The sequence below is a fragment of the Sorex fumeus genome, unplaced genomic scaffold, assembly GCF_029834395.1.
Source record: "Sorex fumeus unplaced genomic scaffold, SorFum_2.1 ptg000003l, whole genome shotgun sequence".
Taxonomy (NCBI): Eukaryota; Metazoa; Chordata; class Mammalia; order Eulipotyphla; family Soricidae; genus Sorex; species Sorex fumeus.
The window spans coordinates 20,387,456-20,411,246 of record NW_026606060.1 but is presented as its reverse complement, the minus strand read 5'-3'; the positions used below and the strand labels follow the sequence as shown (position 1 = coordinate 20,411,246).

At 45.7% G+C, this 23,791-nt stretch overlaps 1 protein-coding gene across 1 annotated transcript in view; it reads right to left on the bottom strand.

Moving 5' to 3' along the window:
* RPIA (ribose 5-phosphate isomerase A) overlaps positions 1-16,664 on the bottom strand; it is a 48,718-nt gene extending 32,054 nt beyond the window's left edge. Inside the window, exons 1-3 of the mRNA XM_056116765.1 lie at positions 16,339-16,664; positions 5,965-6,025; positions 4,506-4,561 (exon numbers count right to left, since the gene is read on the bottom strand). Of these exons, the coding sequence (XP_055972740.1) occupies positions 4,506-4,561; positions 5,965-6,025; positions 16,339-16,623 (402 nt within the window). The 5' untranslated portion in view covers positions 16,624-16,664. The remainder of the gene's footprint in view (positions 1-4,505; positions 4,562-5,964; positions 6,026-16,338) is intronic.
* Between the last annotated feature and the right edge of the window lie 7,127 nt (positions 16,665-23,791).

The window sequence follows — 23,791 nt, the reverse complement described above, 5'->3', positions numbered from 1 at the left end:
GTGGCATCAGTAAGTTCAAGAAGGGCACATGGCAGTGGGAATTAAAAAGGGGAGATAATTGACTGTCTATAACTCCATATTCTCTCCACTGCTCCCAAATCATCTATTTATTCTCAGGAGAAGGTCAAACTGCAGGTGCCAGAACGGCGCTGCCAGATATCATTGAAAAACAAAGTTACTGAGGTAGTAGGCAACAGAAATGGGGGGTTTCCCTGGATAAGAATTTTAAAAAAACAAACAAACAAAAAGACTCTGTTAAGGAGCTGCCCTGCTCAACCCCAGTCCTAGGCCAGAGATTTGAGATTCAAAAGGATCCTTCAAGACTACTAGAGGCTTCAATTTACGGTAATTCAGGACCCAGCCTAGATCGGTCTAAATCAAGATGAATCAGGATCCAGTAGCACAAACTCAAAGGCTGGCGACTTCCTCTCACTTCCAGAAGAGAATTCAGCAGAAAGTAAGGCCTGATAGACTCTGAATACAGAAGCTAAGACTCAAAATTCTTTTGCCTGTATTCAAGAAATCCTATCATTAACAGTATTGTAAATCACAGTACTTTAATTGTTGTTGTTTTTTTTTTTTTAATATTTTCTGGCCCAGAGATAGTATAATGGATTAGGCAATTGGCAAGCATTGCAGCTGACCCAGGTTTGATCCCCTGCACCACAAATGGTCCTCGGAGCCCCACCAGGAATGATCCTGAAGCACCAAAGGGTATAACCCGAAAACAAAGAAATTCTTTTCCTTGACAATGCCTTAGGTACAAGCACCTTAAAATCATACAAGGCTTCCCAAAGTAGCACAATTCACTTTAGAGTCTACTATGTTCTCACTCTTGGTGTATATTTTTCCTCAGCCTCCCCATGTCCACAGCGGTAGGGCGGTTGCTTGCGTGCAGCTGGCCCAGCCGAGCCGGGTTCGATTCCTCAGCCCTCTCGGAGAGCCGGCAAGCTACCGAGAGTATCTCGCCCGCACAGCAAAGCCTGGCAAGCTACCCATGATGTATTCGATATGCCAAACACAGTAACAACGAGTCTCATGATGGAGACATTACTGGGCCCGCTCGAGCAAATCGATGAACAAGGGGAGCACCGTGTTCCCCATGTCCAGCAAAATAGATGAAAACAAGTCCACATACAGATACAACATGGTGGAGCTGCAGAACAAAATAAACAGTGAAAAGATAACATATAAAAGAGTTCAGAAAAATGAAAAACAGGTTTCATACAAAGGATCAAGAATTAGGGGCTGGAGCAACTGGACCGATCCCTGAACATAGGCAGATATGGACCAAAACACACACGTACCCTCCTCCCCCACCCTCACCAAAAAAAAAAAAAAAAAAAGGAAAAGAACCTGGGTTCAACAGAAATCCCAGCCAGAGGAGCACTTCATAAGGAGCAGTGGAAAGAAGCTTGCACTGTGGAACTGTTGCCAATGAATCCATGGCATGATAGTGTTATAGCAGGAACAGGAGCTCTGGTTCCTGACCTCAAGCAGTCAAGACTGAAAGCAAGGGCCTAGATTCAAGTGGCCAGTTCAGTCAAGACTTTATTGAGGGAAAGGGAAAAGAAAAGGGAATGGGAAAAGGAAAGGGCACAGGAAAGGAAATGGAAAAGGGAAAGGGAAAGGAAGGAAAAAGAAGGCAAGGAAGCTCCCAGATTTGGGAGGGTCTCTTAAAGAAGGATTTCAGGAAAAGTCCTTTCTCCTTTCATACCTTTTTAACAAGGTGGGTGGTAGGTGCGCATTTCTTTATTCCAGAAAGTGTGGGTCATTAAAACAGGGGAAGGTCAGAGATCTTCTGGTATTCTGTCCTTTAGATTATCAGGCAGGGTCTGGGTCATCAGGCAGGTAATAAGGCCCCACCTAGCCACCCTTGTGACATTACACATCTATGATTCTGTGATTCCCCTTTTTTACAGCCACATTACTAATCTTGCCCTGCTTGATTCCCTTATTGTCCCTATCAATTGGTGTTTCTAAAAAAATCAAAAGGCCTCATGCCCTGGGGATGGGGTGGGGAGGGGAGGGGAGGGTAAGTGAAGGGAGGGAAACTGGGGACACTGGTGGTGGAAAATTACATTCGGGGAAGGACAGGTGTTGGAACATTAGATGACTGAAACCAGACCATAAACAGTCTTATAACTCTGTTATCTCACAGTGATTCAATTTTCTTAAGAAAGTACAATGAAAAATGACATTATGACCATAAAAATGAGCAGAAAAATAGTACAGGGATTAAAGCCTTGTAAGCTGTTGGCCCCAGTTGGATTCCCAGCACCCACAGAGCACCTGATATGGCTCCCCACGCATCACCAGGAGTGAGTCCTAAGCATAAAACTTGCTCCTTTAAGTCCTGAGCACCACAGAGTGTGTGACCCACGACCCGACCCAAAAAGCATATTCATCTACAAAAAATGGTGATCCAGGTATGTATTTTTATTAGTATTTTAATTTAAAATAATTATCATATTATAGTACTTAAATTTAAAAAATAGATAACCAAGTCACTTGAAAAAATAGATATTAGCTTGTCAAAATATCAAGAAAGTCCATCACAACCATCAGATTTTTAAAGCATCTCTTCAGAAAGGAACCCTCAACCACTGCAGGTGGGAATGTCATCTGTTTCAATCGCTGTGAAAAGCAATAAAGAGATCTCTCTCAAAAAAAAAAAAAATAGAAACAGAACTCCCATACAACTCTGAGATACCACTTTTGGTATCTATCCCCCCAAAAAGTAAAAGGTAAAGGTAAAGGCCCTCCCGTTGATCGTCGATTTGCTCAAGCGGGCCCAGTAACGTCTCCATTGGAGACTTTGTTGTTACTGTGTCTGGCATATCAAATACTCTAGGTAGCTTGCCGGGCTCTCCGAGAGGGGCGGAGGAATCGAACTCGGGTCGGCCATGTTGGCCGCTTGTAAGGCGAACGCCCTACTTGCTGTGCTATCGCTCCAGCCCCCCCAAAAAGTAAAACATTAATTTGAGAGGATATGTGCATATCTATGTTCATTGTGCTGCTTAGTACAATAGTCAAGATCTAAAAACAACCCAAATGCACAACCATGGATAAATGGATCAAGAAGTCATGGTATGTATACACAGTGGAATACTATGTAGCTCTAGGGGGAAAAAAAATCATACAATTTGCCACAGCAAGAAAGAAACTAGAGAATATCATGCTGAGTAAGTCAGAAAGGAACAGACACAGAAAGCTCTAACAACCAAAGAGCCAAGGGCAACCCAGGAGAACAGACCCACATAACTGATTTGGAGTGGTGGTGGTTTGAAAAGGAGAACTGGGACTCTAGGGTGAAGGAGGTGGGTACACGGGTGATAGGTGTAGTGTTGTAATAATGTACACAGAAAACCAGCATTACAAAAGAAAGCAACAAGGCAAAATGTCTCAGACCCTTAATCTCTCCCAACTCTACAAGAGCTAGCTGCAGGAACCAGCACTAAGTTGGTTTTTTTTTTTTAGGTTTTTTGTTGGTTTTATTTGTTTTTTTTTTGGGGGGGGGGGTTGGAGGGGAGATTGGGTCACATGCAGTGATATTCAGTAATCACTCCTGGTGGTGCTCAGAGGGCCATATGGGATGCCAGGGATGGAACCTGGGTCGGCTGCAAGCAAGGCAAACACCCTACCCACTGTCCTACTGCTCTGGCCCAAGTCTCTTAAGACTAGGAGTTCTGGGGGGGGGGGGGGGGGGGAGGTTGTCTGTTTGTGGGCCACACCCAGTGGTGCTCAGCACTTACTTCTGACTCTGGACTTAAGAGGTCAATTCCTGATGGGCTCAGGGGAACATATGAAGTGCCAGGGATCAAACCTGGGTTAGTGGGCTGCATGTAAGGCAAGCACCCTACCCGCTACTAGCTTTCTGGTCCCAAGAGTAGGAGTTCTTAAGACCCAATTGTCCAAAACTAAATCAACAAAGACACAGAACTTCCATCTACCCACAAATCCAACTTATAAGCCCATTAATACCATCACTTTGACTATACATACCCTCCTCTCACAACAAAGGGTGGGTGGAGGGTTGTCTCCACCCACGCACTTCTCTTACCTCCCTTTACCAGGAACTTCTTATAAAGGACTGACTCAGGCTGTCCTTCCCTCACCTCTCTCCACAGTTAACCAGTTCAATGGCTTTCATTTGATAACGAAACACATTAGACTCATTAGGCTAAAAATACTGTGCTTGCATTACTTACACATCTCTTAGTACCCTTTAGCCAAGTTTTTTCATCTATAAAGGGAGAAAATACTCCTGAGACCATGTGGCCACGTAACATACTCCGTCATTCCGATGCAGATGTGACATTCACACAGGGAGAGTGAATGAATGCATCTAAAACCACATTCTGAGGAGCAACTTTAGGTAAATAAAACTTCTCACTCACCTAGAACAGCCCTGAAGCAAAACCCACAGCCCAAACTCTATGTCCTCAAAGACCTATAAGATTTAGCAGCAGCTGCCAAAACACAGAATGGAAAGTAGGACATACCTGGAAGGAAGTAGGAATACAGACGAGGTTTAGATTCTCTTGCTTCACCCTTTCAGCTGTGGAGACAAAAGTTACACTGGTGATTTTTCTCTGTCCACTTTTTCTTATATGGCACATCTGCTCAAATCCAAAAGAAAAGGAAAGCTCTGCACCCTAATGACATCTATTCCTCATTCCGAGTCTTCAACCTGGTGGAAAAATTAGTGACTATACATAACAAAGCAAGGAAACTTTAATGCCCAAGAAAATAAGTACAGAAATCAATGTCAGTATTTGCTATTAGTATGCGTCCGGCAATATTCAAAAAAGTTTGCACATATATATACATTTAATCCTAAAAACACAAGATAAATTAGATTATACCCATTTTACAGATGAAGAAACTAAGAGAAAGTAACTGGATAGTAATACAGGTAACAAGTGGCAGAGCTCTGACATGATCCCAGCCAACCTAGTTCTGTGTCTTAATTGCTTCCCTGTATTTCCTTTTACAAGGAGAAGCTAAAACTTAAAAAGTAAAAAAGAAAGGAATAAAATGGGGGGCAAAATCATGTATAGGTCCCAAAGTGCAGTCAAAGGAAAGTAACTTATCTTTTGGGAAACTGATTTGAAATATATATATATATGCATATTAAAAATCTGTGTAACTGAGTCTCGTTTGCATACAACATGCACCCAGGTTCTATCCTGGTACCACATATGCCTCCTATGTAACTTAATAAGCATGGAGTATGCGTCACAGGAGGTTTAGAGGCCATTACGATGAATCCGCAAGTTTGCTGTGCCCCAAGGTTCTCCACATACTCAGTGCTAAGGCAGAAGGGTGTGCAAACAAAGTCCCCAATGAGCCAATGAGAAGGCTCCAAAAGCCATCACACCAGCACCACAACTCCTCCTTAAAGACAAAAGGTCCCTGGACTCTGCGTGGAGCACTGCCCCTTGGCACCTGGAAGAGATCAGCATGCTACAAGTCCCTCCCCTGGGCTTTGTTCCACCTCTCAAGAGCAGGGCAGTAAAACCTGTTGAGCTGCCACCAAAGCAGACAATTCCCGCGTCTTTGTGGAGCACAGAGACAGCACAATCAGAATGAGGTCAGCATTATAGGAACCAGCCACAGACTGCAGGTCCCTCTCTCCACTGCAGGGTCAGGGACAGGGCAAGCCTCGACTGTTTGCCCGAGATTATCTGCAGAACCCACAGGGTCCAGGCAGACACACATGGGACAGCAGAGGAGGAAGCCACTCCAGGGCGGCCCCCAGAAGTGGCTGATGAGAACCAAGCCCTCTCGGGGCGCAGCGTGAGCACTTCACTGACCTCCGCAGACAAGCAGAGATCTTCCTGGCTCTGAGCTAGTAGAGTCAAGTTAGGCAGGGGACAAACACACACTTCCTCACCAGTCCCTCTACATCCCCACCCTCTAACCCAACCAAAACACCCACAAGGCAGACCAAGAACATACCTATTCGCTGCACAGCATGGACAATTGTAGAACCACTTCCAATTCCCAGCACTTGGTTATTCTGCAAAAAAGGGAGGAGGGAAAACCAAAATTTATTAATGCTGTATCTTACTCCTCTTTCAGCGCTCTTCCTAAGGCAATAAAATTACTATAAACAGCAATTCACTAACATGTATGTAAAGTGAATTCGATGCCCAGTTTAGAGAAATGTGATCAGCAAAGCTGTGCTTGATCCTAGTGCCCTACACAATTTACCAGCAGATGCTCCCCTCCTTCCCTCTCTAACACCGAGATCAGCCTTGTTCTGTTGCTGGAATGATAGTAGAACAGGTAGGGCACTTGCCCTGCATGCAGCTGATCCACATTTGATCCTCGGCATCACAAATGGTCCCCTGAACTCTGCCAAGAGTGACCCCTGAGCACAGAGCCAGGAGTAAGCACTGAGCACTGCCAGGAGTGGCTCCAGAACTAAACAGATAAAATGAAGCATAATTAAAAGTATTAAAAGTTCTACTGTGCTTTTAGGTTTGGGTTTTTTTTTGGGGGGGGGGTGCAGGGATTTGATCTCCCAAGCCGTACTCAGGGGGTCCAGTGATACTTGTTCAATTAGGCCTGATTCCATGTTATTGCAGCCCTGTGATGCTGTGGGGTGGAGTGGAGCAGGGTGGTGGAGGGGGAGGCAGGGCACCAGGGCCACAGCTGGAGGCTCAGGGGCCTCCAGGGCTACTAGGCAGTGAGGGGGTGAGGGTGACCTTTCAGGATGAGGGGTGGGGATTAAACCAGAGTTCTACACATGCTCCAGACCCCTGCGCTATCTCCCCGGGCCAAAAATGTATGAGCTTATCTGCACAAAAATCCATTTGAACCTTGAAGCATCCAATTGAGCAGAACTATTGGTGGATGCAAGAACAAGGAAGTCAGAGAAGGCCAAAGAAGTGGTTGGCTATGGCAAGGTTACTTTTCTTCAAGGGCTGGTAGCGCATTCACAGGAAAATCACCTCACTAGTGCTCATCAGGGGATTCCTGATGGACTGGTTTACAGTTTCACCTGTGGGAGAGTAGGAAACAATGAATTCTCTTTAGTGACAAGGCTCAGCATAAGCAACCCTACCTCAGGGCTTGTTGTGCTATTTTCAATACTCCCTTATGCCATCAGACTTATTTACACTGAAGAACAACTTAAGTGGGTCTCATAAAAACAAAAGATTCCAAAAGATTCCAGGCCAAATCCTGGGGGCAACTGCAAAGGCAAGGCCGTTGGAAGTACAGGGCCTGCTGCCCCTTTAGGACAAGAATAGAATTCTCTGGCTTCAGAAACTTTACACACAAACTTAACAACCAGAAATGGATCACGTTTGTGGACTGATAGGGAAGCTCAGAGAAGCATAGGGCGGATTATCAAGAGCTCCCGGCCTTCCCATTATGGCCTCTAGAGCCCTCCAGGAGTGATTCCTGAGTGCAGAGCCAGGACTTAGTCCTGAGCACCACAGGGTGTGACCCCAAAACAAAACAAACAAACAAAAAAACCCAGAAACAATAAACTAAAAACAGCATAAGAATGGCCTAAAGTCACATCAGCCTCTGCTCAGCAAAGGCAAAGGAACCCCCAACCAAGCTTCAAAGAGCATGGCAAGAGGGAGAAAGCTTGGTTAGAAACTTGAGAAGGAGTACCCATCTGCCATGAGGAAAGCTCCTTTTAAAACAAAAGTAGGTCACTTTTCTGAGCACTTTTCTGAGCACAAAGGCTAAAAAGCAGGCATCCCACTAGCGAGCCTGGTGACAGTATGTAGGAGCAGACTGGGCAATAGAGGGGCCAGACTGTAAACCCAGTGGCACCCCTTATTAAGCCGAGAGACTCCAGCTGCATGTCTGCCCCTGAGGCTGACTGCCCAGTTATGATCTTAGAGCTTCCAAAAAGAAACCATTTTCCAGAACCAGCAAGGCATGGTGTTACTCTTGATGATGCAAGACCCAGATGCAGCACATAGAATCCAAAGGAACTGATTTTGCAAGCACTGAATACTCCATCCTTGGGCAGGAGGAACTTAACTGAGCCTCCATTTTCTGAGCATGGAGCAGCATGGTCTGACCAGCACCAGGCACAGAAGAAATACAAATGGAGTAGGTGGCCAGAGAATGGGGTCCGCTGGCAATAAATTTCAAAAAGTCACTTTCAAAAATGTCATAAACCCAAGATGTGATCTGAAAAGGGAGTTTCTGCCCCCAGGAGACTGGTCCAAACTCATAGAAGGCCAGTCCCTTCAGGAGATGACTGACCAAGAACAAAGGTCTGTTAAGGCTCTGTAATGACACCAGTCCAAACTCCAGCCCAATAGGACTATGTTGGACCCATTCAGGAGAGATGCTTCAGCAGGAACAAAGATCTCTGATAAACTGAAAGGAGACTACCTAAACTCATAAAACCCTTTATTCTTGGCAGAGCCCTCATAATGGGCTGAGGGCAGCTTGGAAAAGGCAGAAAAAAGTATCAACTGTGAAAGCAAGCAGAGTGAGTCCACTGCATTTAGGGTTGGCACCCCTCCCCCTCTACCCTGGGCGAGAAACTCCCCCTTTACTTTAAGGCACACTCAATTCTGAGACTGCTCGCATCCCAAGCAGAAGTGTGTGATTCCTTTCTTTTACTGCACAGACTACTCACTCCTCCAATTTCCTATACTAAACTCTTCTGCTTCTCTTGTCATCTGAAATTATTTTCTATGAAAACAATGAGCCTAGGAACCTGGGGGAGTTCAGGACTTGGCTGCCCAGCTGTGCTCATGCAGACTTCTATAAACACTAAGCTTGCCAGGCTCTTCACCAACCAAAGGCTTGGTGGGCCAAGCAGAGGGGAGCCCTCTCTACTGAGGCTGCACCCTCCAGCAACAGGGTTCCCACTCACCCCACAGACAACACAACCAGCAACAGCAAACTATCCTTACATCCCAAGCACATGAAACCCCTGAAACCCACCAACTCTTCCTCATCAAGCTCAGAGAGATAGCGATCTAAAATGCTCGCCTCAGAGAAAGTACCTTGCATGCAGCTGACCTAGGTTCAATCCCCTGTACACAGATGGTCCTGAAAACACCATCAGGAATAATCCCTGAGCAGAAGTAAACCCTGAACACCACCAGAACTAGGCATAAACCCTGAACATCTCTAGTAGTGGCCCCCAAACCCAAAAGGGCAGGAGAGGTAGCACAGTAGGTAAGGGACTTGCCTCACCTGTAGCTGACCCAGGTTAAATCCCCAGCACCCCACATGGTCCCCAGAGTACTGCCAGGAGTGAAACCTAAGTGCAGAGCCAAGTGTAAACCCTGAGCACCACTAGGTGAGGCCCAAAACAAAAAAAAAAGAAAAAAAAAACAAAAAGGTAATTTTACATGATACCTTCATTACTTGGTGTAATATACTTCTCTCTGACCTGGCACTCAACAAGTGAGGAATCCAGTGAGTTCAGTAACAAGAGCTGGTCAGTTTGACCACAAATAGCCAAGCAAGATCAGGATATGAACGGCCAGAAATTAATAGTGGAGCCACTTCATATTAGCAATTACATAATTTTTAATTAATTCCTAGGCAACTTCCTAGGAGCAATCACCTGCCTATCTCAGGCAAAAGTGCCATAAAACAAAGCACTGGCTACTATTAAAGACCTACCAAAGAGATTTATAAATGTTAATGCAAGTCAAATCTCACCATCACTCATATGAACTGTGAGACTCCACTTTAGAGATTAATTTCAGCAATGTAAGGAAAAACCTAAGATTCAGAAATGAGCAAGCTCGAAACTGGAAGTCCTTTCAATGGACTGCTGTAGACTGCCACTCTTATCTGAACCTAAAGCACTGTGTGCCTTCACCCAGACGAGGCTGCTGGAGCCTTTCATTTGGAAAAATCTATTAACAGGGGCTCAGGGGCTGCAGGGGTAAAAAAGCACCAGTCCTCCAAAGCTGAAGTCAAAAGTTCAATTCCCAGCTCAGTCCCATCCTAACAGCTCTGCTGTTGCAACAAGAGTGTGTGATCAGGGCTGGAGTGATAGCACAGCGAGTAGGGCATTTGCCTTGCACGTGGCCGACCAGGGTTCAATTCCCAGCATCCCATATGGTCCCCTGAACACCACCAGGAGTTAATTCCTGAATGCATGAGCCAGGCATAACCCTTGTGCATCACCAGGTGTGACCCAAAAAGAAAAAAAAAAAAAAAAGAATGTGTGATCTCTTGCACACAGCAACCAAGCTAGAGTATGTGAGCACCACAACCAAGCACAGAACCCCCAGCAAGTATTGCAACCAAATATCCCCAATGCTCACACCAAATTTGGAAAGCCCCCACCCTAACACCACTTAGCAAGAATGTGTGCAAGCACCACATCCTAGTATGTGTGACCGTACCGGTCATCACAACAAAAAAAGAGAATAAAGAAATAATAAAAATTTAAAACAATGAAAGTAATTCTTGTCCACAGAAAGGCAAGTTAATAAATTTGTTGATGTGCTGGAGTGATAGCACAGTGGGTATGGCGTTTGCCTTGCACGTGGCCGGCCCAGGTTCGATTCCCAGCATCCCATATGGTCCCCTGAGCTACCGTCAGGAGTAATTCCTGAGTGCAGAGTCAGAAATCGCCCCTGTGCATTGCCAGGTGTGACCCAAAAGGCCAAAAAAAAGTTTGTTGAGATGCAATTGTTACCTTATTTGTTACCTATATATTTACGATTTTTTGGTTTTTCCTATAACAGGTTATAACATCATTTCCACTTCCCCCACTAATGTGAGGAGTTAAACATGATACACATTTCATATGCATATTTTCTATCTATAAGTAAAAAAGTGTAATTTACCTCTTTTTTAAAAGAAAAAAATCAGGGCAGAGCAATAGTCCAGTGGGGAGGGAATTTGCCCTGCACACAGCCAGTCTGGGTTCAATCCCCAGCAGGCATTCCATATTGTCCCCCGAACACTGTCAGGAGTAATTTCTCAGTTACTCCTGCAGAGCCAGGAGTAACCCCTGAGCATTGCCAAAGAGTGTGACCCAAAGAGGCAAAAAAAAAATTTTTTTAATCAATTCCCCACTCTGCCACACAATCTCATTTTAAAGAGGCAACTTAAGAGAGTTCAATTTGCAAGCATTTCATTGCAAACTTCTTAAAGACTTCCAGCAACTGATTAATAATTAACTGATTGGCAATTAACAATTAACAAAGTCCATACTGAAATATTTTTGGTAGGGGTAAGAAAGAGACCTATAGGTCCCTCAGGCAACTAATACAGTCCTTCTCAAACTTAAAAATATTGCAAAGAGGGGCCAGGAAGAAGTACACATAAGACACGTGCCTTACACGCAGATGTCACCCCACCTAGTGCTGTGAGCAATGCCAGGAATGTGCCCCCTGCATCCCGCCCAAAAAAAAAAAAAAACATAAATATTGGAAAGAATAACCAACATGTGGAAGTTACAAGAAAAAAGATGAAATAAAAAGTTAATATCCCCACTCCCAATGGGGGACTCTCCACCCCACAGAAAGACTTCTCCCCCCCAAGTTCTGTGTGCCTGACTAGATGAAAAACACATTTAATAGTTCCTGGATGTAGTCCAAATACACCAAGAGCTCTGCTAGGCCTGTACCTGCGGCCATGCCCTCAAAAAAGGCAATACAACCAAGAGTCATTTAGCTACCTGCACAAATTTAAAAGCAAGGTTTAAAAAAAAAAAAAAAGGGTAAGAGTCAATAGCACAGCATACCAAAAAATAAAAATAAATAAATAAATAAATAAACCCATTTAAAAACAGTTGAGATGTCAAGAATGATAAGCAGCTCAGTATTTCCAGGGGGACCATGTACCAGAGGAAAACTCAAGGATAGTCTCAGAATGGGGGGGAGGGGGGGCAAGCTGAACTCCCCCACCTCTCCCCATCCCCACCTCCACCCCGGACTACTACCCACTGCAAAAAAAAAAAAAAGAAAAAGAAAAACAGCTGCCACCCCCCCCCCCCCCTCCTTTAACAGCTCTAAGAGAACATGAACTGCTAAATCTTCCCAGGGAGATTGTTTGGGGCTGAGAACTCTGGGGCGTTCTCGGAATGAGGGTGGGCACATTCCCCTTTCTGCCTGAAGGCCTGACAGCCTGAAGTCAAAACCTCCCCCAGACACAGAAATGGCCCAGCTTCACATCTGAACCTTATCACACTACCAAGCCACTAAATCGTTACATATTTATAGCGTATGGGCCACGCAGTCACACATGCAGTCACAACACACCTCAAATTTTCATAGCACTGTCAGCCCAGTAGGACCACAGCAAATCTGACTGGAAAGTTGCATAGAAGACAAAGCTCAATGAGCCTAAACAGTAACATAGAAGGCTCAACTAGCACTAACCAGCACCATAGACCCCCAAGGGCTTTAGTAACATCATTGTGTTATATAGCAGTTGTCACAAATGGACTCTTATTGATCTAAGATTTGATCATTCCATTTGCTTTTGTGTTGTAACAAACAATCTGAAGTAATTTTGATTGTGCTTGCTAGCTGGCAGGCTGGGATGGAGGGTGGTAAACTAGGAACTATGGTGAAGGGAAGGGCACACTGGTGGTAGGACTGGTGTTGGAACATTTAATGCCAGAAACACCTGTATTATGAACAATTTGGTAAACCATGGGGTACAATAGAAAATATTAAATTTTAAAATAGCTGAGATGTGAAAATCTTCAGTGATGAAAAATTTCTTGATTTATTAATGCCTAGGTAAGCTCAACCTGACTTAAGCTCTACCTTTACAGTAATTTTACTGCCAGATTCCTCATTACCAAGCTGAGCCATACACTCATGTCACCCTGTAGACTGGTGGCACACAGATGAACCTGGGTGAGTCAGATCAGCTCTGTGTAAGGCTCCTCCCTCCCTTTTGGAGGAGACCAGGAATTGCAACGGTCTGTGAGGCCCTACGCTGTTCAACTGACTGATCCTGCTACTTAGGAATAAAAGACTGGAATTAGTCAAAGCCAGTAAAGCCAGTCAAAGCTAACAAGAGGTGAGACCAAAGATGAGCCGAAAGCAAAGGGCCACCAGGCAGGCTCTGCTGGACGAGCGGGCCCCTCTGATGGAAAATAGTATGTGCAACACAAGAGAGTCACTCAGCTTGCACAGTGGTTAATCTAGAAATACTTCTGATCAAATGGAGTCAGGGCCCACCAACTTCACTCAGAGGAATGAGACAAGGACTCCAAGTTCTCCATCTATCCAAATATGCAAAGGGTCACCACATGGAAGACCAGGGATCTAGGTACTAGGAACCCTAAATCTTGAGATTCTAAGCAAAGAAAGATCAATGACCCCACAACCTCCGTATGTTTATCCAGACTCACAGGGTGGCCCAGTATCCACCAACACTGAATGAAGATAAGTTCAGCTATCTGCCATGAGCTGCCAATCCTGGGGTGTGGGGCCAAGGCACAAACACACAGATGACTAGAACCTAAGACCTTATCCATCATAAGGCCTCCAAAAGTTATAAACTGCTACAGAACTTAAGAGAAGGAAATCTTTCTTCCCTTAGAAAACTAAGGAAAAACTGAAGAGAAAACTGCCTTTGAACCAGGCCCTAAGAGATATCGATCATTTTAACAGGCAAAGCAGAGGACCAGAGAGAGTTATCAGGTGGTGAAGTTAAGATGTATTAAGGGGCTGGGGAAACAGCTCAAAGGGTCAGAGCACAGGTGTTACATGCCAGAACCCCAGATTTAATCCCTGGCACTATATGGGTCTCCAGCAGAGTTGAGAGCACTACCAGATATGGCTCAAAAACTTCAGGGAAAAAAAAAAAGAGCCTGACTTGTCCAGTGTTCTAGTGCTGTGGGAGAAGCAAAGAAAACAAAAATTGTGGGTTTAAAGAAAAGAGCAATCTCTTCTCTTTGCATTACACCCACCTGCCTCAGGATCTCTCAGTAGATGCTCTAGAGGTCTCATTAAGATGGGGTCGCCACAGGGACAGGAACAGATGAGCATTCAGAAGATGACCAATGGGGCAGTGACAGAGACCTTAATGGGCTAAGTGCATTCTTTGCCATGAAGGAGGCTGTGCTCATCCTCCCTCTCCCCAAAAATACTAATAGAATGATGACCTATTACTTAAGGGTAAAACGCGGTGGACAGGATGGCATAAGGGCAAGTGCAATCCTTCAAAGTCGGCACAGCGTAAACCAGGAAAGATGGAAGGTAAGGGGAAAAATCAATTCCTAGAACATTCCAAAGGTGGAGTCAGCAGGACTTAGCACAAAATCGACCTCAGTAAACTGACACAAGTGAGTCAACCATTTCAAGACACAAAGTGCTAGCGGTAAACAAGGTCCTAGATGGGGCAAAGGAGAGGGCAGGACATCTTGATAACCGGACATGTGGCTGTGTTCAGTAATACGTGCATTCGGATTTGTTAATCTGTAAAGTATCCAGGCCTACCTACTCCGCCCTTTAACCACATGTCTGGCCACCCAATTGTGTAACACATATTAGGCACTCAAGTATCTGGCAAACAGATCAAATAAGTGAGCATCAAAGAATAGGAAACACAAAATTAAAATACTACTGATGTTACAGGGAGAAGTTTGAAGGGAAAGTGAGTGGATGGAACTGAGATCAGGGGACATGCCTCCAAAGATCAATGGAGAATTCTCCAAGAAACGAGGGGAGCGGCTGGCAGATTTTTACATAAAACAAAGATCAGAGAAGCAAACACAAGTATCACAGACATACATGGAAATGAGAATATGGTGAGGCTCTAATGACTTAATTTTTATTTACTCACTCATGAATTAGCCACTTACTTTATCCAGGAATTTTGAAATTTCAGAGTGTTCGAATTTTTTAGCCAAAGGCAAACTGAATGCCAAAAGTTCTTACATTATCCATTTTAACTTAGCTCTAGGACTTAGGTTGGAAGACAATCTCTAGGATCTTAAAATTATCTCTGTGAATTCTCATAGAAAAGCCTATGGGAAACCAGAGGGTTAGTACAGCCACAGGGCAGTTGCCTCAAGCAGCAATCCAGGGCATTGATTTCTGAGCACAACCAGGAGTGATCCCTGAGCAGTGCCAGGACTAAGTACCCCGCACACGCAGGTGTGGCCCCGAATCAAAGCCTACTGGTCTGGATTAGCCTAGTTACACCAGACATGCATGACAATGGAACTGTTGGAAGGTCAGTGGAACCAGAGTCATAGGTCAGTTTCTGGAAGATTCTGTCACCTCTCCTTCCACAAAACATGCTGATTACCACAGACTAGGACCTGGCCCCTCCCCACTTAATCAAGCAGTTTGAGGGTCAAACTACAACTCTGCAAAATAAAACCTACCAGCTACACCACTACCATATGTAGATAACCAGCTTTAGAGCAGAAAGGGGAACTTTCAAGTAGAAAAGACAAGTCTAGGGGCTGGAGCGATAGCACAGCGGGTGGGGCATTTGCCTTGCACGCGGCCAACCCAGGTTCGATTCCCCGCATCCCATATGGTCCCCTGAGCATTGCCAGAAGTAATTCCTGAGTGCAGAGCCAGGAGGAACCCCTGTGCATCGCGAGGTGTGACCCAAAAACGCAAAAAAAAAAAAAAAAAGACAAGTCTATAAGGAAGGAAACTCCACCTAAGGGCAAGGATACAGGAGTACTATAATTAGGATAATTAACGTGATTGGTCACAGGAAATCACACACAAGCGGAAAGACTCCACTAACAGCACCTCTTAACAAAGCAGCGGGCAGAGCACCTGTAAACCTGTCAAACATCCTCCCGCATCCCTCAACCTCAAAGAGCATCCTCCGGACTTCGAGCGTCCATCGAACCCGGCGGGAGACACGAGAGGCTTAAACGCTTGCAGGCTCTTCCCCTGGGGCTGTCTCCCCTTCCCACTGGAGAGCGCGCTGGCACCAAACTGTCGTGCATTTCCTTTCCTCGGCGTGAAATTTCAAAGCCACTTTGAAACCGGCTTTCCAGGCTCCCCAGTAGGGACGAAGGGAAGAGACGCCCCCTCGGGCGGCCCTAGAACGCACCATTCTCCATTCGCCGGTTACCAGCGAGGCCCGTCGAGCTCCTTCCTGCCCCGCTCCAGTATCTCACACCACCACCGTCCACTTTGCAGACTCTTACATCGCTGAACACCAAAGCACAACTTTTAGGGCTCTCCCCCAAAGGGCGCCACCGCTCAAGGGGCCTCTACGGGGCGGAAGAAGGGGAGTCTAAACCCGGGTGAAAGTGCTGCATCTCCTCCCCTCTCGCGCACACCCGTCCAGAGCGGTCCGAGGCGCACCTGGGCAGTGCCCAGAGCGCGCGACACGAGCCCATCACTCCGAGCACAGAGGTGCCCCACGCTCCGAGCTGCTCACTTTCACGTGGTTCTCCACGGCGGCGCGGCCCGCCAGCTTCTTGGCCTCCTCCGCCTTGGACATCGTGGAGGGAGCCGGGTAGGCGATGGTGGCGTCCCTGCCGCAGGTGCTGGCGCCGCCCGGGCCTCCGCAGGTGCCAGACTGAGCACACCCAGGAGGCTGCACGTGCGAACCCGGGACGCCCCAACGGTTCCCGCCTCCACCAGAGGCCGCGCCCCCGGCCCGCCCGGGAAGCGGGGCCAGGACCCGCCCGTAGAGGGTGCTGAAGGGCCCGGGGCGCTGCATCCCTACGCCTCGCACCAGACACCGCCGCCGCCCCGCCCCCAGCTTGCCCGGAAGTCCCCTCTGTTACGCACGCCGCTACTGCGGCGCGAGCTCTTTCGGGAATTGTAGTTCTGTAGCCTTCGTGGTCCGGACTCGCCCCTACAAACGGAACTACAAGCCCCACAATGCTCCACGATCGGACGAGTCTGTTGTTTGCAACAGCTTCCGCCTTTTAGTCCGTCTGGTTCGTGTAAGTGGTGATTGCTTGCTCTCGGCTTGTGCGTTTCTGCCATTTTTTTTTTTGGTCTGCCTCTGGATCCAGGAAAAGAGTAAAAGATCTGACCCGGTTGTTTTTTCCAGCAGTAAGAACGTGGTGAACAAAGCCTCAGTGCAATAGGTCTTCTCGCGGGGTCGCGGCCTTTGGGGGCGTGGCTACTCTAGACTGTTTCCCCAGAGAAAAGCACTTACTTGGAGAAGGAGAGGTGCTTTGCGATTATTATTTAATTTATTTACTTCTTTATTTGGCCATCGCCGACGGTGCACGGGAGCTTACCCCGGTTTTGTGCTGGAGGAAGCGCCACCGCCAGGGATCTAACAGGGTAGCTGCGTTTGGGCGATTGGGCTCCCCACGGCCCCTGACAACTTTAGGTCGGGGAAGGCCCATGGCACAAGCTCCAACACCTCTTTAGACAGTCTCCGGTGCTTGGTGGGCGTGGATGGCGTGCACTGGGCAAAAGGGGAACGGTCTTACATATATGTGTGTCCTGCGGATCCCCCCTACACCACCCCCACCCCCCGTCTGTATGGACTAACGAGGATTGTCAATGAATTTAACCACACTTTGAAAACATTCGTTTGGTGGCTTGCTGTACAGAATAACATAGTGCAGTCACTATGGGGAGTAGAGGGAATTAGAGGATATGCTCCTGGCAGTGCTCAGGAGCCGCTTGCTCACTACCCCAAAGGACCAGCCCTTTGAGATTGGGGGTGGGGGGAGTCGCACCGTCTATGCTGTACCTCTAAAGGTCAAATGCAGGTTGACTGTATAAAAGACAAGCTCCTTGAGGCTGGAGCGATAGTACAGCAGGTAGGGCGTTTGCCTTGCAAGTGCCGACAGGGTTCAATTCCCAGCGTCCCATATGGTCCCCCCCCCCTCCCTCCAGCACCACCAGGAGTAATTCCTGATTCCAAAGCCAGGAGTAACCCCTGTGCATCACCGGGTGTGACCCAAAAAGCAGAAAAATAAAAGACACACACCTTTCCTGCTGTACTAGCTCTCTAATCCCTGATGATAGGGTTTCAGGCATAACACAGCCCATCATCATCTCTTCCCCCAGAATGTCCACTTCTCTCCACCATTGTCCTAGTAGCACCCCCAACTTAGTCCTCCACCCATCTCTCCCCAGTGGTATGCTTCCTACTGAAGACCAGTACACAGTTTCTACTGCTCTTGGACATTTACTCTACTATACTGTTTTTTGTTTTTTAATATCCCACAAGTGAGAGATTGTTCTAGTCTGCCCCTGTCTTGACTTAACTCAGCATGGTACTCCCCAGATATGTCCACATAGCGGTAAACTGCATGATTTCTTCTTTTCTTATAGCCAATGAGTATATGTACTATAGTTTCTTTATCCAGTCATCTGTTATTGAACACTTGGGTTGTTTCTAGATTTTGCTGACAGTGGATAGTGCAGTGAACACAAATGCAAGTGGCTTTTCTAAATTTGGGGGACTTTTGGGGTAAATGCCAAAAAGTATAATTATCTTAGATAAGAGTGATTCCGAGGTGTCTATTCCTATTGTTTTTCAAAAAGGCTGGAGGAGTTGGCATTCTCACCAGCAGTGAATGAGCCTCCCTTTTCCCCACGCATTTTTTTTAATGTGCCTTTTGGCCATTTTATGTGAAATACTATACATTTTTTGTTAGCAGGGACTGTTGAATGAACAGCACCCAACCTGACATTATAGAAGTGAGCATTGTTCTACAAAAGTTTGTATTTGTCTGTTTTTTTCTTCCCTTCTCTCTGCTTCTGTCATTTCTCTTTTCTACCCTTAGGATCTCTGTCAGTCTGCCATTGATGCCTAATGACTAAAATCCCACTGTGACTTTTGGGACTAAAGTGTATTTTTAACTTGATTATAATCTAACTGTACACGGGTTTTAAGTTGTGTTTTGATTTTAACTTTAATAGAGTTAACAGAGTTTTTTTAAAAAATTATTTTATCCCCTTTCCTTCTCTTCACTGTTATTTATGATATTGTGTGAGCTGGGGGTCTCCCACACACTGGTTGTAGGGCTCACCGGAAGTCACATCCCTTTAGTGATGGTGATCACACCCATGGCTGTGGCATAGACAGAAATATCTAGTGGCACTGGAAGACAGCAGCACTACTGGGGTCAAGTAGGAGAGCTACCAGGATCACACTTGGCACATGCTGCAATACCAGGGATTGAACTCCTAGCCTTACACTTGCAGTGTGATATTCCTGGCTCTGTACTCCTGGTAGTGCTCAATGGCCATATGGGCCGCATACAAGGCAGATGCCCTCCCCTTAAATAGGACTTTCTCTTTTTTCTCCATCAGTCCTCCAGTCCTCCTCCACTCCTGGCAAGTAGGGTCTGACTATTCAGGCTTCAGTGGTGCCAGGAGCTATGAGGGCTCTATTTGGCAGGTGCTCAAGGCCATTCAGTTCCAGGGATCTACCTCAGTGTCTGGCACAGGCCAGCAGGTGCTCCATCCCTGTGAGCAATATCCCTGGCTAGGGTACTTTTTGGGGTTTTGGGGTGGGATCCATACCCAGCAATGCTCAGAAGCTATTCCTGGTTCTGTGCTCAAGGGAAAATATATGGTGCCAGAGATCAAACTAGGATCAGCAGGATGCAAGACAAGCAAATTTAATCCTTGTACTATCTCTCTGGCCCCAGATTTTCTGCCCTTGAAAGATCAAGTGAATCATAAGCCACTTGGGGGGGGGGGGGGGGAGTAACATTTATGAAAGACATGTGCTAAATGGGTTGTTGTCAAAATATACAAAAGATCTCTTAAAATTCACTAAGAGCACACAATCAGCTTTTGTTTTGTTTTGTTTTGAGCCACACCCAGCTGTGCTCAGGCTTAATCCTGGATTTGCACTCCTGGATCGCTCCGGGCAGGGGACCATTTGGGGTGCCAGGGACTAACCTGGTTTGAACATGTGCAAGGCAAGTGTCCTATATCTCTGGCCCCACAATCTGCCTTTTAAAATGGGTAAAAGGTCTTAATGTACACCTCACCAAGAAAACAGTGGGGAAGAGGTGGGGGTGTTGAGGGGGTGTGCTACAGGTAAGTGAAAATGAACTGAAATGAATGAATTCTGGTTCTCCACACTGCATGACATTAGGAAATGAAAATTAAAGAAGCAAGATACCACTACACATTATAAAGCCCTATACCAGAATACTAACCCATCAAATGCTGACAAAAATGTGGGAAGCACATGCATACACTTTTGCTGAAGAACCAGATGACACTTTTGGAAAGTAGTTTGACCATTTCTTACAAAACTAAACTTCCTCCTACCATATGATTCAGCAGTGGCACTTGTTATTTAGTCAAGCGGACTGAAAATTTGTGTGCACACAGAAATTGCACATGGATGTTTATAATAGCTTTATTCATAATTGATAGAAACTGGAAGCACCTGAGATGTTCTTCAGTGGAGATTGCCATAAGGACAGTGGTGGGGGCTTGGGCATTTTGGTGGTAGTAGGGTGAGTATGTCAATACTATGAATTTCAACAGATAAATGGATAAACTGATATATATATATATATTTATATAAGGGAATATTGTTCAGCTCTCAACTATGAAAATGATATTAAAGAAAGTTAACTAGCAAAATATTAAAAGATATTAAAGAATATTTGAATCTGTATTACTAAGTGAGGTGAAAAAATAACCTCCCATGAAACTGGCACCCATCAAAAAGAGTAAAACAGTGTTGGCAGAGAAGTGGGGGATAAAGACCCTCATCCATTGCTGGTGGGAGTATTGACTGATTTCCAGTCTTTTTGAAAAACAATATGGACACTTTTCAAAAAAAATAAGGATTAAATTTCCATCTGATCCAGACATCCCACTTCTTGACATCTACCCCAAGGGCCCAGACACTATTGCAAAAAAACATTTGTACTTCTATGTTCATTGCAACACTGTTTACAATAGCCTAAAACCTGGAAACAACCCAAGTGTCCAGAAATATCTGACTGGGTAAAGAAACTATGGTAGATGGAATACTATTTGTCTATAAGAAAAGATGAAGTACAGTTTGCCACTACATGGGTATTTCTGGAGAGTATCATACTGAATGAAGTTAGAAGGACAGACCCAGAATGATCTCTTTTATGCAGGGGTATAACGACTAGTAATGGAATAACAAATGGCCAGAGATAACAGAACCTGAGAACTGATCTACAGAACTGATTTTATCATAGTTGAGGTAAGGTTGAGGGGAAGGAAGGGGAATATGGTTTGGGAGGGACACTAAGATGGTGGAGGGATGTAGTGGTAGAGGGTGTAATGTTGGAGTATTATACTATGAAACACTCATTAACATTGCAATACATTATGACAATATAAGTATTGTCAATCATGGCTCCTCAAATAAATGAATAAATAAGTTTTAAGCGTTCAAGACGTTCTTTATTAGCTTTCTTTCTTGCTGCTCAGTTTCTGTTTATTTTCAATGGGGGAGGGGGTGTGTTTTGAAATATGTCCAGCTGTATTCAGGACCTCTGGCTCTGCTCAGGGATCACTCCTGATGGGCTTGTGGGACCATATGGGATGTTGGGCATCAAATTCAGGTAAGTTATACGCAAGGCAAAGGCCTTTACCCTATACCCTCGGGCCCCAGTCTATTTTAAATTTAACTTTGGAATTTCCATTTTATAATTAAAAACTAATCACCTTGCACACGGCCCATGTGGCTGACCCGAGTTCGATTCCTCCACCCCTCTCGGAGAACCCAGCAAGCTACTGAGAGTATCTCGCCCATACGGCAAAGTCTGGCAAGCTACCCGTGACGTATTCAATGTGCCAAACACAGTAACAACAATTCTCAAGATGGAGATGTTACTGGGCCTGCTCGAGCAAATCAATGAACAATGGAAGGACAGTGCTACAGATATCAATACTGTTATATTTTTCATTTCTGCCTCAGTAGTGTGCAAAGTATTTCTCTGCTTACGAGCCAGTCAAGGAAGAGACAAGATGCTGGGTAGAAAAGGTGCTTTGGGGGATTACAGTTTTTTTTCTCCTGAATTCCTTGCCAGTTATGTCACTGGTGACTTACATGAAGTAGGGAGCAAAAGAAGTTATTCTTGAGAGAGGAATACGTCTGCCTCCTTGTTCAGCCTGCCTTAGTTACCCTGAAACATGCCAACTGGTAGAGTCATCCATGAGCTCCTGCACAGCGTGGACACTAGCATTCCACCAGGCATGTCCAGGCAGCCACCAGGCTGACCTGAAGTTTACTTCATCTTCATGGCATGGGAACTGGTTTCCATCACCCGAGTTCTCAGGGAGCCTTGGACTCTAGCTGGAGCAAGGAATCGCTCTTGACAGGGAAAGGAAAGTCAATCCTAATGTTGTACGTGACTTATGTAAGCTGGGAAGAGAGGGTCAACTCTCAGCTTGACCCACCTTGGTCATGGGGAATGCCTGGAAGGGTAAGGACTGGTCAAGTCTGCTACAGACACCAGCACAGCATGGTTGCGAGTGTCCTACCAGCCTCACAAAGCATCTGTCAAGCTGCTCTCAAGTCTCACTTGATCTACACCATGAGGAAACTTGTCTCCCCAAATTCTCAGGGTACTACTTTCAGGCTGGTGCAAGGAATTGCTTATGGCAGGAGAAGGAAAGTCAATTCTGACATCTGCCCAGGTTTTCCAAAATCCTCATTTCCTGAGCAGCAAAGAATTTCAGGATGAGACATAATGAAGTAAAATAGTTTAGAGAAATATGAGGGAAGAGAGAGGGAGAGGAACTGCTCAAGAGAATACAGGGGCTGCATACACAAAAGTTACCTGTGTATCAGGGTGTCAGTCGGGACTTTTTTAGTATTCTTTTTGTTTGTTTTTAGTATTCTTTTTGTTTGTTTGCTTTTTGGGTCACACCTGATAATGCTCAGGGGTTACTCCTGGCTCTGCACTCAGGAATTACTCCTGGTGGTGCTTGGGGGACCATATGGGATGCCAGGGATTGAACTAGGGTTGGCCATATGCAAGGCAAATGCCCTACCCACTGTGCTATTGTTCTGGCCCAGGCTTTTAAAATATTCTTATCATGACCTTTAGATTCTCTTGAAACATACCCTGGGGGTGGGGGGGGTGGCACAGGGATTACTCCTGGCTCTGTGCTCAGGGATCACTCCTAGTGGGGCTCTGGGTTACCAATGATTGAACCTGAATCAGCACATGTAAGGCAAATGCTTGGGGGACTATACAAGATGCCAGGGATTGAACCCAGGTCAGCAGCATGCAAAGGAAACTCTTACCTAATTTTCTGAGGATGTCCACCCTCCTTTTCCACCTCTCCAAAGAACTGTAATGGCAACTCAAAGGGGGTGTGGTCTTCTTGACTTTGGGCTACTTCAGGGCTGCTGACTTGGAAATTTTAACTGACACTAACTGCTATTTGTGTTTCTTATCATCTGGTAGCTTCACTAAATAAATCCTTTAAATAAATATAAGTTTTGAGGGGCTGGAGCTGATGTAGGCAGGTAGAGAAAGGCCCTCAGCAACAAAACTTAGGTCAACAGAACTTCTGGGAGGAAAATCCTAAGACTGATCCACCCTGTGGATACAGAAAACAGACCTGATAAGACTTCAGCTGACCCTGAGGAGATTGGACCCCTCCCCATGAAGTTCCTCAACCCTGGGACCTCTCCCTTAATCTGATTAAAATGTGATTCGGCCCCAAGAAGAGTTCAGAACTTCCGGATCAAGACAACCCAGGACGAGCCTATAAAAGACACCTTGAACAAAGGAAGGGCATGAATATGCTGCCGGAGCCCACATGCTGCTTGCACCCTCGTGGCCAGGTACATGTGGTGCCCAAGCACATGTGTCTCCCGCATCTCCCCTCTTGAGATGTGTACTTTTATGCTTTCCTATATAATATTGGGATGTGTGTAGGGGCTCTCTCTG